Source organism: Capronia coronata (assembly GCF_000585585.1).
Source record: "Capronia coronata CBS 617.96 chromosome Unknown acBCG-supercont1.2, whole genome shotgun sequence".
NCBI lineage: Eukaryota > Fungi > Ascomycota > Eurotiomycetes > Chaetothyriales > Herpotrichiellaceae > Capronia > Capronia coronata.
Genome location: NW_006912894.1, coordinates 48,736 through 65,911, shown reverse-complemented (window position 1 = coordinate 65,911; position 17,176 = coordinate 48,736). Strand labels below are relative to the sequence as shown.

General features: G+C 53.2%; 6 protein-coding genes across 6 annotated transcripts; 5 read left to right on the top strand and 1 right to left on the bottom strand.

The window, feature by feature from the left end:
* Window positions 1-574: 574 nt before the first annotated feature.
* A1O1_01677 (uncharacterized protein) lies at window positions 575-4,816 on the top strand (the record flags this gene model as incomplete). Its single annotated transcript, XM_007722589.1, has 1 exon — window positions 575-4,816. One exon carries the CDS (start codon window positions 575-577, stop codon window positions 4,814-4,816), a length of 4,242 nt encoding a protein of 1,413 aa, XP_007720779.1.
* Window positions 4,817-7,140: 2,324 nt separating this feature from the next.
* A1O1_01676 (omega-6 fatty acid desaturase (delta-12 desaturase)) lies at window positions 7,141-8,635 on the top strand (the record flags this gene model as incomplete). Its single annotated transcript, XM_007722588.1, has 2 exons — window positions 7,141-8,161; window positions 8,217-8,635. The coding sequence occupies 2 exons, from the start codon at window positions 7,141-7,143 to the stop codon at window positions 8,633-8,635; spliced, it is 1,440 nt and encodes a 479-aa protein (XP_007720778.1).
* A 1,124-nt stretch (window positions 8,636-9,759) lies between these two features.
* Window positions 9,760-10,731, top strand: A1O1_01675 (uncharacterized protein; the record flags this gene model as incomplete). Its single annotated transcript, XM_007722587.1, has 2 exons — window positions 9,760-9,846; window positions 9,910-10,731. The coding sequence occupies 2 exons, from the start codon at window positions 9,760-9,762 to the stop codon at window positions 10,729-10,731; spliced, it is 909 nt and encodes a 302-aa protein (XP_007720777.1).
* A 602-nt stretch (window positions 10,732-11,333) lies between these two features.
* A1O1_01674 (4-coumarate-CoA ligase) lies at window positions 11,334-13,088 on the top strand (the record flags this gene model as incomplete). Its single annotated transcript, XM_007722586.1, has 2 exons — window positions 11,334-12,388; window positions 12,449-13,088. 2 exons carry the CDS (start codon window positions 11,334-11,336, stop codon window positions 13,086-13,088), a joined length of 1,695 nt encoding a protein of 564 aa, XP_007720776.1.
* A 277-nt stretch (window positions 13,089-13,365) lies between these two features.
* A1O1_01673 (uncharacterized protein) lies at window positions 13,366-14,963 on the bottom strand (the record flags this gene model as incomplete). Its single annotated transcript, XM_007722585.1, has 3 exons — window positions 13,366-13,733; window positions 13,828-13,918; window positions 13,977-14,963. 3 exons carry the CDS (start codon window positions 14,961-14,963, stop codon window positions 13,366-13,368), a joined length of 1,446 nt encoding a protein of 481 aa, XP_007720775.1.
* Window positions 14,964-15,751: 788 nt separating this feature from the next.
* On the top strand, window positions 15,752-17,017 carry A1O1_01672 (uncharacterized protein; the record flags this gene model as incomplete). Its single annotated transcript, XM_007722584.1, has 3 exons — window positions 15,752-16,141; window positions 16,220-16,649; window positions 16,710-17,017. The coding sequence occupies 3 exons, from the start codon at window positions 15,752-15,754 to the stop codon at window positions 17,015-17,017; spliced, it is 1,128 nt and encodes a 375-aa protein (XP_007720774.1).
* Between the last annotated feature and the right edge of the window lie 159 nt (window positions 17,018-17,176).

Sequence of the window (17,176 nt, the reverse complement as noted above, 5' to 3'; positions counted from 1 at the left end):
GGATAGGTGCCGTTTCCGCCAGTTGTTTACATGTCCATCTTGGTCCGTTCCAACAGGACACGACGTAGGAGGTGGCGGAGATGTCTACCGCGGGTTGGAGAAAGAGACCAACAGATGAGGCGGGCAGCGGAGAGATATAGCGGTTGATGTTCACACTAACATATTCCCCCCATATGCAGCCTCGTCAATCGCGCTACGTCCTCCACAACCTGCAACCTCTTCAGATATACTGGAGATCAGGCTGAAATGAGGTCTGCAGAGATGTGCGCGCTGATTGGTTGGAGGTGAGTCCTGCCGTTAATTTAGGCTCCCGCCCGCAGACTCAGCTGCGGTGGAGCATATGCTTATTGGAGCGCAGCCACAAAGCCAGGTCGCGACAATGCAGCGCATCCTTGAACACGGGTGCGAGCAACGCAGGACCTGATCTGTGGCGGGAGACCCTCTCCACCGTGCTCTGACAATTGCCTTCTCCCGACGATGAACCTCCCAGATCAACGCTACAACTCATTCAACGACTACTCGACACAATGAGTCCTCCGAAGTGCTCTAGTCCTGCGCGTTTCGTCACTGTACCATGGATGGAACGGAGCCTCCTTCAACCTCCAAGGTGATCGTTGAATGCATTGATCCCTACAACCTATTTAACAGCATCGAGCCCCATCTGTCAGCCAGAACTCCTCTTCGGAATTTGCACTGGAAGTCTCCTAATCGTCCTCTTCGGTCGATACCTTTCTTGGACGTTTCCCTTGTTCGACAGGACACCTCGGATGGATCACAATCGAATATTCGCAGGCACCAAATTCCCGGGCTGCGACAGACTCCCTATGTCAAATTATACTTGTTACGATGCGATGACAAGGAGACATACAACGAGAAGGTCAGGAAGGAAGTCCGCCACTGGATCAAGACACAGACATCTGCAGCTGAGAGCAAGTCATCGGCAAGGGGTCAGGAGAATCACGACGCCTTCGAATGGTTGATAGTCCATGTGGTGCTTCCTGGCACCGCCGCAGCCAGTCAACCCAAATCCGTCAAGCATATCTCGCTGGAGACGGCAGATAGCACCGACAGCGTCAACAGCAAATCGAAATGGCCCGGCAAGGGTTCGTCGACAGTATTCGACAAATTGAAGGCCGATTTCAACAGTGCTTCCAAAGCAGCCATCAACCGTGTCGCACAAGTCAGGCTTGTGGAGTCCAAGGACAAGTCTACGGCATTGACACGCGGAGAGCTCGAGGAACAATGGCAGGACTTAGTCGAGAGCCTCAAAGCATGTATTTTGCGATCCTTTGATGCCCGTGTGGCTCAATATGAAGGCGACATCCGCGAAAGGGACAGCCAGCGAAACCTGCCGGGCTGGAATTTTTGCACCTTTTTCATCCTGAAAGAGGGTCTGGCAAAGGGGTTTGAAAGCGTGGGGTTGTTAGACGATGCCCTGGCCATCTACGACGAGCTTTCCCTTGGACTTGATAGTCTGGTGGAAGAGCAAGCGCAGAGTCTTGATCATGACGAAAATGGTGCGCTTTTGAGGTTCTCCAAGGAGACCAAGGAGCTACTCAGGGCGGCTCTCGGCCCTCAAGACGCTTCTACGACCTCAAAGCACGATGCTGAAACGATATCAAGTCTTGGAGACATTCTCCAAGCTGATCGCGACGCGTTTCCATTCGATATAGATCGAAAGAACTATCTCGGGCTCATCCTCTCCAACGAAGTGTCTGCCTTCGATCTCCGCGTTTACATTTTCACGCGGCAGATGGAGATTCTTTTCAGGCAAGGCCGGGCAGAAGTTTCGAGGTCCTCCCACACCACCAAAGCTCTCCCCGATCCGATTGTCATTGCCGATATCGCAGAACGTGCCGTTCAGTCGATCAATATGGTGGCCCGCAATCTACGCTTGGAACTATACAGTGCTTGGGGAGGCCAAGAAGGTCTGAGTGCCGAGGAACTGCAATCCCAGAGGACGGTGACTGGGAACATAGTCTCGACCTGGCAGTGGCGTGCATGTATGCAAATCCTGGCACGTATTCTACCAACCTTGGGCGTGGAATCTGAGTATGGTACGGCGAGTTTATCCGTTGATGCAGTTGAGCTCTCGCGCCATACCAACGTGTCGTTTTCTGGCAAGTCTGGTACAGATGGCAACACGCAGAGGATGTCGTTGGCGGTCACCGTCCGTCCTTACCCCCACGAAGGGTCACAGGAACGCAACAAAAGAGCTTCATTTCTCCCTGATGGCGCAGTTAGCCGAAACTCCATCTTGTCGCGGCCTGGGTCGGAGCGACTCGCTCTGTGGACGTCGGCACTTGCAATGCTGGCAAGACGTGCGCTGGAAAATATTGAAGGTGCGCGGTCATGGGTAGGACAAATGAAACAATTTGGCTTGACGGCAGGGATCTATGACGATACTGTCCAAACCAACGGACAGAAAAGCCCTGAGCATGTGTCGGATGATGATCATCCGCAGCGAGATCTGCACCAAGATTTGGTGGCCGGCCTGGGATCGAAAAGTTTGCAAGCAGCAGCATCCTCCAAATCCATGTTCTGGAATCTATATGCGCTGTTGTCAGTCCTGGCATATCGCATGGCGGCTGAAGCGAAGAGCCATGCAACTGCAGAGCAGATCTTGACCAACCTGACGGAAATGGAATACGCCCAAGGCAATCACACGATTGCTGCTCGGTATCTCCACAGTCTTCTCGGTCCGTTACCGCGGCCGGTCTGTCGTCCAGTTGATGGGTATCTGCTTCGCATTTATGCAGATTGTCTGAGCAAACTTGAAAAGACGACGGAATACGGTCGATGTCTCATCTCCTGCCTGCATTGGGCAGCCCGATGCTGTGCCGGTGCCCAATTGACCAAATCCACTGCCACATATCAGTCATATAGTGACCGCCTTTTCGGGTTGGTCGGGAACATGGCAGCGACCACGCTTCCACTGACAACCCTTTTTCGGATCTTAAGCGTCTCTCAGACAATCTCGAAAATTCAAGGCCGTGATGGGTTTGCCATGTCAATGGTAATACATTCTTTGGCTGGTGTAGCAACACCACCGGCCGATGATATCAAGATGAGACTGGTCTCGAAAGAGGGAGCTGAGCCCCGATTCCTGGCCTTGAGGGCAAGCAATGATTCGGGTATCCATTCTACCGGAACTAACATCGTGCTCGAGGGTGCGGTGACGACGTTTGGCTGGTACACACCGGATGAAGTTGAATTGAGGTTTGGCAATTTGAGACTTTTGCATCATTTCCTCACGCCCCACAATGACGAGTCCGCGGAGGACGACGAATTGTCCACCCCTCGATCGATCATTGCGCCCGTGCTTGTTTATCCCTTTTCCGAATCTTTCGATGTCAGGATCAGCCACTCCCGGCACATCCATCTAGCACAGACACGTCGTCTGCTGGTCGAGATTCTGCCGGGGGCGAACGAGGCCAAGCAGTGCAAACTGCGGCTCAAGACTGCTACTGCAGGGTTGAGACTGAACATCCATGATGCACAATTGCTGGGCGGCGTGCGTCCTTCGGCTGCTTTACGGACCGCCCGGGAGGGCGATGCCCTGGTGCTGATCGTCGATGACCTGGAACCTGACTCACTGACCCAGGTTGAAATCCCATATACGACCGAGATTGCGTCAGAACCATCGGTAACCTTACGAATTGACGCCAATTACGAAACCAGTCAGGGCGTGTTTACCATGTACGGCACTGCTCTCGTGAACGTGATTCTACCGGTGACCGTGAACGTGCAGGACATTAGTAGGACAGGTTGCATGTACTCAAGGTTCACCATAAGTCCCGCCACACTGGTACCCTTACGTCTGCTGGACTGCCACCTAGAAGACAACAAAGCATACACGACTACTGTGGGACATGACTTCCTTGACCCGCTGGTAGTCTTTCCCAAACAGCCGGCGAGCTGGGTAGTACGTCTGGCTCCCAAGAATGCAGAGGCGCTCAAATCAGCGCAACGGTTAACCCTGTCGGTGGACTTTCAGTCGTTAGACGAGGTCATGTTGGTTGCCCTCGAGGACAGCTTTAAGTCGGCTATTTCGAAGACGCAGTATGCATACGCTGCGAGGTTACTCGTCGCGCATTTGCAAAATCGAATTCGAGCGGCATGGACCGAGCAAGATTTGGAGGTGGCAGGGTTGTCACAAGAGGTTGAGATCTGGGATTTTGATGATATGGACTGGCCATCTGTGTTGCGTGCGTTTGACCGGCAGACGTGTATGGAGATTATGGCTTGGCTGCAGACATGGCACTCCGGCACCCAGCCTATCTGGCTCCCATCGAACAAGGCACGACAGCGGCAGCTCCAGCTCCATGTGGACATACCTCCACCACCGCTGGTTGTTTCCGCCGTGTTTGAGATGAATGGGATGCACATAACACGGGGTACAGCCGCCCTGGGGCAGCCGTTGATGACTGTACTGGTGATGAGTCTAGGGGGTGTGAGAGAAGAGGAAGTGGAAGGGGCATTTGAAGTGACAGCACTCTCCGACTCTTGGCTGATCGGGGGCAAACGCAAAGGAAATGTGCGCTTGACCGCGCAACCCACTCGTATGCCAATTGTGCTGTTCCCACAGCATCTGGGGCATCTTCTCCTTCCAATCGTCAATGTGAAATGCAGGAAACAGGTCAAGATCGATGGTGATGGCGAGGAGGGCTGGACAGAAATTCCTTGCGAGGTGCATGATGCGACCCATGGATGCAGTATCTTGGTGACTCCAGCTCTTCGAAGTACGACAGTGGAAGTGTTTGGAGCTATACCAAACGAAGGAATGGGACGACTAATGGCAAGTGAGAGACGATGATATGGGAGGGTGATTGCCGGGCAGCGTGACCTGACAGGCCATACTATGATACTCATGCGACCAGAGTGTGCCGTGGAGGGTTTGGATGTATCCTGTAGATACAAAGATACCCTATGTATTGGATTGCATGATCATTGAAGACTGAGTGCAACTGAATGAGATCTGCAGGCACCGGTTAGGACGCCTTCCAGAAAGAGATAGGCTCCCGACAGGATGGGCGGAACGAGCCGCGAACCATCCGAAAGAGAATTAGCGTATAAATGCTTGGAATGACGACAACACCGCACGACTCGACTCGCGGCGGAGCGCCACTGGACATTATTCAAGTTCGCGTTTGCGATGCGCCAAGACTGCAGGGTCTTTTGGTGCACTGCAGTGCACTGTACTGAAAGTGGCCCTAGCGATACTAGTATCCGTCAAATCGAACACGGGGCCATCGGACCTTTCCCACCGCAAGGGACGCTTCCCCAACAAAAAATCTGGTTCGTCGTGGAGCCTTGTTGATTCCTCCACCCCTGACTCCTGACGGACAGAGATCGAGTTCTAGGCTCGACACAACCGGTCAGCTCAAACCTTCTTACGCCGCCGACGCACCCATGGAATTGCAGATGAGATGCAGTGGTGACGACAAATCAGTCAGACAAGCACGAAGGAGCGGCGACTGACTTGTCTGGCCATTCCGCCGAGCTCAATTGTTGGAAAGCCTAAAGCCCCCAGCTCTCAGAGGCCTGCACTTCTGGTTGGGACATTCCTCCCTCCAGCATGTGTTATCAGCCTCAGTCCAGGGATATCTGGCTTGTTGCACATGTCAGGCAGATTCGACTCGATCGATGACCTTTGGCAGAAGGCTTCAACCTGACCGACGAAGACAAACGCTGAGAGATCGTCCATGCGCTCGCGCTGGACCTTGTCATCGGTTAAATATGACCACCTGAGGTGCTGGGCCATTTACTGCCGCATAGACGGGCTCCTCCATGATGAACGACAGACAAGGTGACCGAGAAAAATGGCAGGACTTTGAAGGGGTCAGGAGGTGAGAAGGTCGAATGGCGAGACCAAAATTTGCAGACGTAAACAACAATAGTAATATCACGAAGTAAAGGAGAAACCATAACATAATAACTACCTAACATACTCAGGCCGGGGAGGGACGCCGAGGAGCGGAGTGACTGATCGGCCAGCGATACAGATGTTGGGACAAGTTGTCTGAGCCGGTGGGACGGCCTGAGCGACCATACTGCTACACAAGTACTTTCGATAGACAAGACATAGAGCTCCCTTCCGCCCTTTCATGTGCAGAAAACACAACAGGGAACCATGCTCCCGAAGGCACACAGCCTGGGACTTTTCTCACGCAGATCGAATTGATGGAAAATGCGCAGTAAGCATTGCACACAACAATGAACCCTGCCAACTCTGGTATCAACATCTTCCAGTTGGTGCACAGGCGGTAAGGGGAAATGGACCAATAGCGTCAGATAGGTGGGGATGCGTTGGGGTAGAGCTACGGGAGGCGTTCGAGGGGTCCTTTACAAAAGAGACACCTACATCGTTAGACAGACAGTTAGGATCGCCTACTGGATACCTCAGGTAGGTAGGTAGTACTAGTAGGGTGTATAACTCCGATGGCACGGCGCAGGAGACCCTGAATTACTTAGGTACATAGGTATGTACTAGGTACCTTAGGTACCCACCTAGACTGGGCGGAGGCCGCGCCCTGATTTTAATGCTGGGGTCATTTCCATAACTGTTGAGATTCGCTCAGTGGGCCGGCTGCCCAGTTGTTTTCCCACCGAGTTTCTTCTGCTTAGGTAGGTCTTTAGTGGTAGTAGTACACTACTGCAGGCTGATGCGGTCCCTGCCTGCCATATACTAGTAGCAGGTGACTGACTGCTTACAGAGTAGGAACTTAAGGTAGTGAGTGGTGAGTGGTGCTGTACTACTAGTACTATGGCCGTAGTATTCATGCTTGCTGGTAGAAAAGAGTGCAGTGCAGTGGTAATCTGTGACACCGTGACTTATGCCATCCGCATTCCTGCCAACTACTAGTAGCAGCCGCACCTGTAGTCCATTATATTTTCCTGGAGCTGCCGTCGCTTCGCTTCTCTTGTTTCTTTACTTCTTCTGATCTCTGCCTGCATCTGTCTGCCGTCTTCCATCTGACGCTCTTTCGTCTTGTCCTGCGGTCTTGCAAGCAAGCGTCGTCTGCCAGTGTCAGCTCGATAAGCCGCAGCAGTCTGCCCAGTCGTCCCCGTCTGCCGCCCCGAGCCCCAACAAAAAGACGTGGGATTGCCATTGCAGCTTCTCTCTTTCTCTGCTCAACCATGACATCGACTGCGTTGCCGATGGAGGCGGTCCTTCGTCGTGTGACCTCCACAGATTCCACGCCAGCGTCCTCGGCGAATATCTCTCCTCTCACTAGTCCTCGATCGTCGCCTTCGTCCACCTCTCTCTCTTCTCTAGCCTCTGACGATGCCGCTCCCCCAGAAAAGCAAGTGGCTGAGAAGAAGCCATTGGTGGACACGTATGGGAATTCGTTCGCAATCCCCGACTACACCATCGGAGACATCCACAGAGCCATTCCTAAACACTGCTTCGAACGGTCTGCCGCCACCGGTCTGTACTATGTTGCACGAGACGTCGCCTGCCTGGCTACCACCTTCTATCTCTTCAACCGCTTCGTGACGCCGGAAAATGTCCCTTACACTCCAGCTCGAGCCGGCCTCTGGTTTCTGTACTCTGTGGTGCAAGGCCTGTTCGGGACCGGCATTTGGGTGTTGGCCCATGAGTGTGGACATCAGTCCTTCTCGACCAGCAAGGTGGTGAATGACACGGTGGGCTGGTTTTGCCATTCGGCTCTCCTGGTGCCATATTTCTCCTGGAAAATCTCGCATGGCAAACATCACAAAGCGACGGGACACCTGGAACGAGACATGGTGTTTGTCCCACCCACCAGGGAAGCATACGCCTCCAGGAGAGGACAGCTGCTTCATCAGATTGACGAGCTCACCGAAGAGACACCCATTGCCACCGCATACCACCTGATCAGTCAGCAGCTGGGTGGATGGCCCATGTACTTGATGACCAACGTCACCGGCCACAATAAGCACGAATCTCAGCGTGAGGGGCGTGGCGTTGGCAAGCACAACGGTTTTGGGGGTGGTGTCAACCATTTCAGTCCTGCCAGCCCATTGTACGAGGCAAAGGATGCCAAGTTGATAGTGTTGAGCGACATCGGTCTTCTGATCACCAGCAGCATTCTCTTCTGGGTGGGCAAGAAATATGGCTTCGCCAATTTGTTTGTGTGGTATTTTGCACCATATCTCTGGGTAAACCACTGGTTGGGTGAGTCCCAATCTTTTTTCCGTTTTATTGTTCTTGAGCTGACCCAGAGTTTCAGTGGCCATCACGTTCTTGCAACACACCGATCCCTCTTTGCCCCACTACACTCCCACCAGCTGGACTTATACTCGAGGAGCGGCCGCCACGATCGATCGAGAGTTCGGATTCATTGGACGTCAATTGTTCCACGGCATCATCGAGACTCACGTCCTTCATCACTATGTCAGCACGATTCCTTTCTATCACGCCGACGAAGCCAGCGAGGCCATCAAGAAGGTCATGGGTCGTCACTATCGCAGCGATACCAAGGACGGAGCGGTCGGCTTCCTCAAGAGCATGTGGAAATCCATGAGAATGTGTCAATGGGTGGAACCCATCGAAGGCGCCACGGGCGAGGAGGCCGGTGTGATGTTCTTCCGCAATCGCAACGGACTGGGGCTGCCGCCTGCTAAGCTGGCGAAGCCTGCTACATCGTAGGTCGAGATCTGGATATGAGAGAATGGGATGGTGCAAATGCAGTGAGCAGCGTCGCCTGCACGCGGAGGTCCGCCAGTTTTCATTTGATTTCTGTATGTTTTCGTCGACCTGCAAGAAAGCTTGGAGACAAAGTCTAGACTGGTTAAGATAGAGGCGCAAAGACAGTGCATACATCAGACCGCAGATAGACCAAGAAGACGTCCTGGGCTTGTGGTAGGTACCTAGAGTGGATTGCGCGTTTGGCCATCTTTTTCGATTGCTTGAATGAGCGAAGTCTTGAGCAACAACAAATCAATCCATAAGACAGATATGAGTTTCCGTTCCACCACTGCAGGTCTGTCTATGTGCTATATCCCTAGGTACCATGTTCATCAGTGACCATAAGGACAGAGTAGTAGACTCCCGTAGCTCTCCCGGGAAAAGTGCCGGACTGTGTCGTCCACATGTCCCCGAATTCAAATTCCTTGGCGGGACATAGGTGATGCGATCAGGTGCAGTGTGATATACGCCCCTCAACGACGTCGCAAGTGGAACATTGCCTCGTATACCTGTACCAGCGAATCCACGAAGATGCAATGCTGACGCCTGAATCAGCAGGGGGATTCCAGCTTCCGCCGCCGCCTCCATGTGCAGACTGTCTTCGTTCGGTGTGCTTGGTCTTTTACGGCCGTACAAATTTCTCCCAGATGCGCCGTGCCCGCTCCTCAAACCAGCGCCAGTTTGATTGCCTTTGGTAGGTAGTAGCTAAGTACCACATGTACTACTATCTATCATTCGCCAGAAGCCCTCGCATGAGTGTCCCGATCAGGCTGTCCCCCACAGTGTGGTTTCGATGCCAAATACTGTACGGCCGCACGAGCTGATACCATCGGTGAGAGTCTTGGTGAACTGTCTCTGACGGACGTGTTCTAGTCAGCGATACCGTCGTCATCCCCAATCTGACATGACGGTGTCTCTACCTAGGGACGTAAGCGGGCGGCTCCATGATTACTACAGGTAGGTACTTAAAGCAGCTTCTCGTCCCAATACTTTATCGAACCAATTCCAAACCTGTCATATCACATCGCAAAATTGTCCCTTGCTGAACCCAGTTGGACCTTGCCGGATCAGCAATTGGATACCCCATGTCGTTTCAGAGCGTTCTGCCTCCTGCCACCAAGCGACCAAGGTCTCAGGCACGATGGCCGAGTCCAAGCAGACAGTCTCTCTATGTAAGTTTGCGTCTCCCCATCCTCACCAACACAACATTGTGTACACATGCTGATGCCGACTAGGCTCTTCGCGAGAATTTTGAACTCTCCACATGGCTCCTGCTGGGAGCTCTACTCCAGTCTATTGTCGTCTTTGTCGTCCCACCGCGGTATGCCACCATCCCGCTGATATTGGTGCTTGGGACACGTGCAGCCAATGCCATGGCCATCACGTGGGGTTGGAAGAGAAATCACTATCTGGATGAGGCGATTTTGCATCGCACCTCTCCTCAGATACCCGACGAAGACGGCAACTTCCATCAAAACTCGGCTGAGGAAAAGGTGGTCGTTTTTCTTTTGGGCGCCAAGGCAAACCACCCGTTGGGCATATTTGGCCCGAACCTCAAAACCCTGGGGGATTATGCTACGCAGATGTATGCCGAGCTGGACAAGACGGCGCCTGATAGTGGATTCTATGGCGGTTCCTCATGGACCAACCAGGACAAGAACGGTGCCACCGAGTTCCTCTTTCTCAGCTACTGGCGGTCCACCGAAGACATCCACAAATTCGCATACGGACCCCTCCACCGTGAGGCTTGGGACTGGTGGAACAAGACCCTTGAGCAGAACAACCACATCGGCATCAACCACGAGATCTTCGAGGTCGATCGGAAGCATTGGGAGGCCATCTATGTCAATTTTCAGCCCACCAACCTGGGGGCTACGACTTATCTTCGCAAGGGCGACAAGTTGATTGGGGGGACTGTCGATGACCAGTGGGTATCACCCCTGATGGACGCGAGACGAGGCAAGTTGAGGAGCAGCGCTGGCAGATTGGGTCGCGATCCGGGCCAGCTCTATGATAAGTACCAATTGGCGCCAGGTGCGACTCGGGAGGAGGCTTGAATAAGACGAGGTGAGAGATGGAATGCTGCCCTGCGAGCATATTTCTGGTGTACAATATGTCATGACGAATAGGTATAGGTATATAACTAAGCACGTGGTTCTTATATTCTCTCGTTAACGTGGCCGTGGGGGTACAGTTAGGCAGCTGTCAGCAATGAGTAAGCAACTACCATCTCGGCACACCTTCCAAATATAGATCTGTGTCTATATCTGGTTCGCAGCCTGATGAGCCTCGGTTTCTCTAACCATCCCCGCCCTTTCTTTGCCAGCATCCACCCTCTCATCCTCTCCGCTCTTCTCCCACCTCCGCCGTCGATGATCTGGGGGAACTCCAACCCCAGAGTGGCGCACCGGGACCCTGCTAGCTGATGAAATCCTGTTTGCTTTGGCGGCATACCAATGGTACACTCCTCTTTGCCCCCTATGCGACATCAAGGACTGCCTCGGGCAATTGCTCCCAAATATAAAACAATCGATTCAAGTCCGACTTTCCTGACAACGAGTTGCTTCGCAATGAAGATTGTTCTGTTTCGATCATCAACCTTGTCCTTGAATTCATGCCCAGCGCAGTGACCTAACTTCCCTTCTCCTTTCACGCTGCTATGCCTCACAAGTCTCGTTGGACGGTCCCCGTGCAGGAGTGCTCCTTACCGACCTTTCTCTTCAGGTCGCCCACGCACCCGTTAGGCTCCAAGCGCTGCTTTTCCGAAGCGGAACGTCCTGGCACTCATTACTTCACACGTGACCAGTTTCGGCTGTGGGCTCAACGATTTGCATTAGGTCTACAACGGTCCAAGCACTTCCAAAAGGGCGACCGCATTCTGCTCTTCAGCGGAAATGACCTCTTTGTACCTGTGGTCTTTATGGGTGTCTTATGCGCCGGTGGCATCTTCACCGGCGCCAATCCGACGTTCGTGGCCAGAGAGCTGGCCCACCAACTGAAGGACAGTGGCGCCACCTACCTCCTGTGTGCGGATGCATCCCTTGACACAGGAATGGAAGCGGCCAGACTGGCAGGACTCAACTGTACAGAGCGGGTGTTCGTCTACAACGCGAAGGTTTACGACGGAGAAGCCGAAGGCTTGAAGGGTTGCAGACATTGGAGCGAGCTGATTGCCCCACCAGAAGATGCGAGAGGGTTTCAATGGGACGATCTCACCGGTCCAGGAGAATGCCACAAAACGCTGGCCTTGAACTATAGCAGCGGTACCACAGGTGTCCCGAAAGGTGTTGAGATCAGCCACAAAAACTACATCTCCAACACGGTCCAGGTGGCTCAACTGGCAACACTGTGGCCTGACCACGAGGCTCGGGCTGCCCGGGCTTCCTGGCTCTGTTTTCTTCCCCTCTACCACGCCTACGGCCAGACATATTATTTGGCAGGAGCCTTCAATCGGCAGATCCCGGTCTACATCATGCCCAAGTTCGATTTCCTCAAGTTCCTCCAATACATCCAAGAATTCCGCATTACCGACCTCACCCTAGTCCCACCAATTGCCGTCCTGCTGGCGAAACATCCAGCCGTGGTCAAGTACGACCTGAGTTCCGTTGAGAATGTGGGCTCCGGAGCTGCGCCGTTGGGCAGAGAGGTGTCCGAGCAAGTCGAACGGCGGTTGGGCAATCGATTGAACATGAAGCAAGGATGGGGCATGACCGAGTAAGTCTACCCCTGTCACGTATAAGTGCCATCTAGCAGTAAAGCTGATTCGTATCACAGGTGTACATGCTCATTACTGGGCTGGGACCCTAACAAGATCTCCACGACAAACTCGGTCGGTGAACCCAATGCCAACTGTGAAGCCAAGATCATGACGGAAGACGGCACCGAAGTCACCACTCGTGGGCCCTCTGCTGTTGGCGAGCTATGGTGTCGCGGACCAAACGTGATGAAAGGCTATTGGCACAACCCACTGGCCACGGCCGAGACACTGACAACGGATGGCTGGTTGAAGACGGGAGATATTGCCTATGTTGACAACGACGGCATGTTCTTCATCGTCGACCGCAAAAAGGAGCTCATCAAAGTCAAGGGAAACCAAGTTGCCCCGGCCGAGCTTGAGGCCCTGTTGCTGGAGCACTCCGGTATCGCCGACGCCGCTGTAATCGGCATGCCAACCGAGGACGGCGACGAACAGCCCCGCGCTTTCATCTTACGGCAGGTCGGCCCTGATGGGGAAGCACTAACTGCCGATGAGGTTGCCAAATTCGTTGAAGGAAAGGTCGTCCGTTACAAGCGTCTGACCGGTGGAGTTGAGTTTGTTGATGCAATACCAAAGAACCCATCGGGGAAAATTTTAAGAAGGAAATTGAGAGACCAAACAAGAGAGAGGATGAGAAGGGAGGGGGCGAGATTGTAATCTCAACTAAGACGCTCTAATGCTTGAGTCTTGACCGCCGTCCTGCAGTCGCCCTGCGATCAAAAAAGATTCAGGCAAAAAATGAGTCCACGATTTAGAGAAGCAAATCTACTTTTTGTCTATTCATTGCCCTAGACTTATTTGGCCAAGCGTCGTGCGGAAGCTGTCTTATCTTTGCCGTCATTCTTGAGTCTGAAGCTGGCAGTTGGCGTATAGCTCACTGACTTCAAAATGAGTCGCCTAGGCTGCATCGGTTGTTGCAAGGCTGGCCTCCTGCTCACTCCAATTCTGCCAGTGCCTTCCTCTTACGGTCCTTTTGCCAGACAAAGAACCACGAGGCCAATATGGCCGTGATTGAGACGACAAGAAGACATAGACAGATAATGTAGGATACCCGATACGTCGGTCCGTAGATGGTGCTGTAGACGTGAGGCCCGACGATACCGCTAAATTGAGCCATGGCATTTGTGACCCCGATGCCAATTCCCGCAGCGACTGTTCCTTCCAGCGCTCGAATGCGTTCAGGCCAGATGACCGGATAAGCAGATCCTGCACAGGATACGGCCACAATCAAAGCAACATACTTGACCACCGCATTGTGGACCGTAATTAGGATGATGTAGCACACGATTGTCGTACCCTCGACTGGATTTGTGTCAGTGTTCTGATATAAGGAGAGCGAGTGAATGGTGTGGGAAGAGACAGGGCGAACGAAGACAAGAGGGAGGCTCATTCTTACTTGCAACGGCCGTCGTCCAGGGTCGGATCCACTTCTTGTGAATCAAGTAGCCCAGCGTGTTCAAAAGCAGAAAACATGCCACGTATGGCGGCTAAGGGCATAGTCAGCGTGGTTTCACAGACAGAGGTGTTTGGTGTATTTTAACATACAATGTTCATCAGTTGGGATTTGGCAGTGGTGGTAAATCCCAGCTGGTAAATGACCGTTGGCAACGCATAGCTCACACCAAAGCCACCGATTCCGTGGGCGATCCAATAAATACAGAAGGTATAGACAGTAGGGTTCTTGAAGAGCACCCTCAGTGAGCTCCAGTCCCAATTGTCCTCCTTTCCAGATGGTGCGGTCGAAGACAAACGGCGAGCCACGATCTGCCTCTCCTCAGGGGTAAGCATCTTGGCTGTATGAGGATAGTCGGGCAATCCGAAAAGTGCAACGAACGAAAGGACAATCGCAGGCAGTCCTTCCAAGACGAAGAGCCAACGCCAGCCGGCAAGACCCCCAAGCCCGTCCATGAAGCTGATGGCGAACGCCAACAATCCGCTCAGAGCACTCGACAGCTGGCCGACGGAGTAGAACAGAGCGATGCGCCATGGCAGCTCGGTCGGGCGGTAGAAGAACGCCATGTGGTACAACACAGCAGGGTAGAAGCCGGCCTCGGCCAGGCCAATGGCGAAGCGGACGCACATCATCCCCTGGAAGCTCTGGGTGGCCGCGGATGAACAGGCGCAGATCCCCCAGACCAGGATCAGGACAAACATCCACCGCGATGGGCGGAAGTATTTGAGCAGGACGGTGTTGCTCGGCTCGAAGATCAGGTAGCTGTATGAGAAGATGGACAATGTCCATGCCCACTGGTTCGGGTCCAGATCGAGCTCTTTTTTGATGCCTGTCCCGTTCTCCAGGTTGATGATGGCCGCGTTCGAGTAGTTGGAGGAATCGATGACCCGAAAAATGTACACGACTGAGTAGAATCCGACAAGCCAGTAATCAATCTTTCGCATCGCCTTCTTCTCAAGCTCCTTATCGATCACCAGGTCACCGTCTACATCGGTGTCCTTGGTCTCCGACGAAACGCTGCTGGCGAGCACAGCAACCGTGGTGGTAAGGGCGGCATCCTGATTCTTCTCGGCGCTCATGTTCAAGGACCAAAGGGAGACAATGCCTTCGTAGATTTGGAGAAAAGAGTACGCGGAGGTAATGGACGTCTGGCTAAGCACAAGAAAGAGGCTTTGTGGCTGGTCGATACAAGCACACGGCGAGATATGCTTGGTCCCATCTCCATCTTCCATATAAAGGTCGCGTCGATGCTTGAGATGGCCATCACGACATATATGGTTTGAAAGGCGTCAGGCGGCCTCTTTGGCTCTCGAAATTCCTCTTGGTAAGCATTTGAGGACTCTTCTTATCCACAAGATGCACTTCATGCCCATAGTATAGCTGTAGCGTGATGTCGAACGTTATAGCGGATGGCGACATAGCCTGGACGGGTCGTCTGGACACCAGCAGAAGGAAAGGCAGGCATAGACTTCTTGATAGCCAAACAGCGTGACAGATGCTCTCATGGTCAGACACCTCTGTCAATGGTCAATGGTTCCGGAAAAAGCTGTCGTGGGGAAGATGGTAGTTGCCGTGGTGTCATCTCCATCAAGCACGTCGCTTTAGAAAGAAAGCACGCCATTGACATGGAGATGATATCCCACGCAACCCCGACCGAAAGATACGTCTGAGATATCTCACTGGTCACTGTCACCTACACATGGATGAACGGCATCAAAGCACCGTGGTAACCCCGCACCCGCGAGCACGTTCGCTTGTTGATATATAAGGAGATACTTCATCGGACAAGCACTTTGGGCGGAAGACATACTCCTCAGACCCTTGCAAGCACCCCCTGAAATCTCCGAATCACTTCTTTCTTTGCATCATGGCACCAGTAGCTATTCAAGAGCCCGTGGCAGACACCAGTCGAATCCTGGTCAAGCCATGGTCCCGGCCAGCCCCAACATCCGAAGATCTAGAATGGGCTCCCTTGGCCAAGATCGATCTCTCGCGCTTCGACGAGCCGGGTGGTAAGCAAGAACTGGCGAAACAACTCTATGATGCCGTCACCAGAGTCGGATTCTGGGTCGTTGTCAACACCGGCCTGGACGACGACAAGGTCCTGAGACAATTCAGCATCGGCAACACCTTCTTCAAGCAGCCTCTCGAGGAAAAACGCCAATTCCCTTGTAACTTTGCCGAAGGCGAATACTTTGGATATCGGGAGAATTCTCGATGGATCGGTGACACGGGTATCAAGGAAAACATCGAAATGGTCAGTCATACTCACCGAGCTTTGAGGCACTGTGGATCTCTATAGCAAGCATACTGATCCCCAGCCTTGTTCCATCAGCTCAACATCCCCAAGGACATTCCTGCACTTTCGAACGTGCCAAAGCACGATATCGTGCGCGAGCACTATGACGAGATCGCCAGCTTCCACCGCGAAGTCTTTGACAGAGTGGTTCGAAAGCTGCTTGTTCTGATCTCCATCATTCTCGAACTGCCAGAGGACTATCTCCTCAATGCCCACGCCTATGACCAAGTCTCGGATGACCATCTCCGTTACATGATCTACAACGTCCGAACCCAGGACGAGTGGGATCGAGCCCAGGGGTACAGCTTGGGCGGCCACACCGACTTTGGCAGCTTGACCCTGCTCTTCTCTCAGCACATTGCCGGTCTGCAGATTCGCACACCAGAAGGTCAATGGAAATGGGTCAAGCCTGTGGAAGGCGGCATCACCTGCAACGCCGCCGACACGTTGTCATTCCTCACCAATGGTACGTAGTTCCCTTCTCGTTGCGATGCCAGACACCCATCATGCTGAATATTTGAGGCAGGTCTCATCAAGTCGACCGTCCATCGAGTCGTGAGTCCGCCAAGGGACCAGATCAACGTGCCTCGACTTGGCTTGCTGTACTTTGTCCGCCCTGGAGAAAACACTCCCATGAGGACTGTGCCGTCGCCTCTCTTGGAAAGGCTCGGCCTGCTCACAGACGAAGACAAGGATCCGAACAGGCCGGTCCCAACCGGCACCGAATATGTTCGTGCACGTGTCAGAGATGTCCACTACACGGATGTGGTGAAGAAACGTGAAGGCACCTCATTTGACTTCAAGGGCTTGAAGGTCCAGAACTACTACGCCTAGAGTCTGTGTGGCGTCGGGAAATAGACAGCTGAACTGCGCTTGAGATCGGATGTGCATAGGTGGCCAGTCGTCTTTGGGGTGGTAGCAAAATTGGCCAAATCCAGCCAGGATGTTGTGAAGTCAAGCTCCTTCCTGGCAAGGTGCGGCATGTCTAGGCTG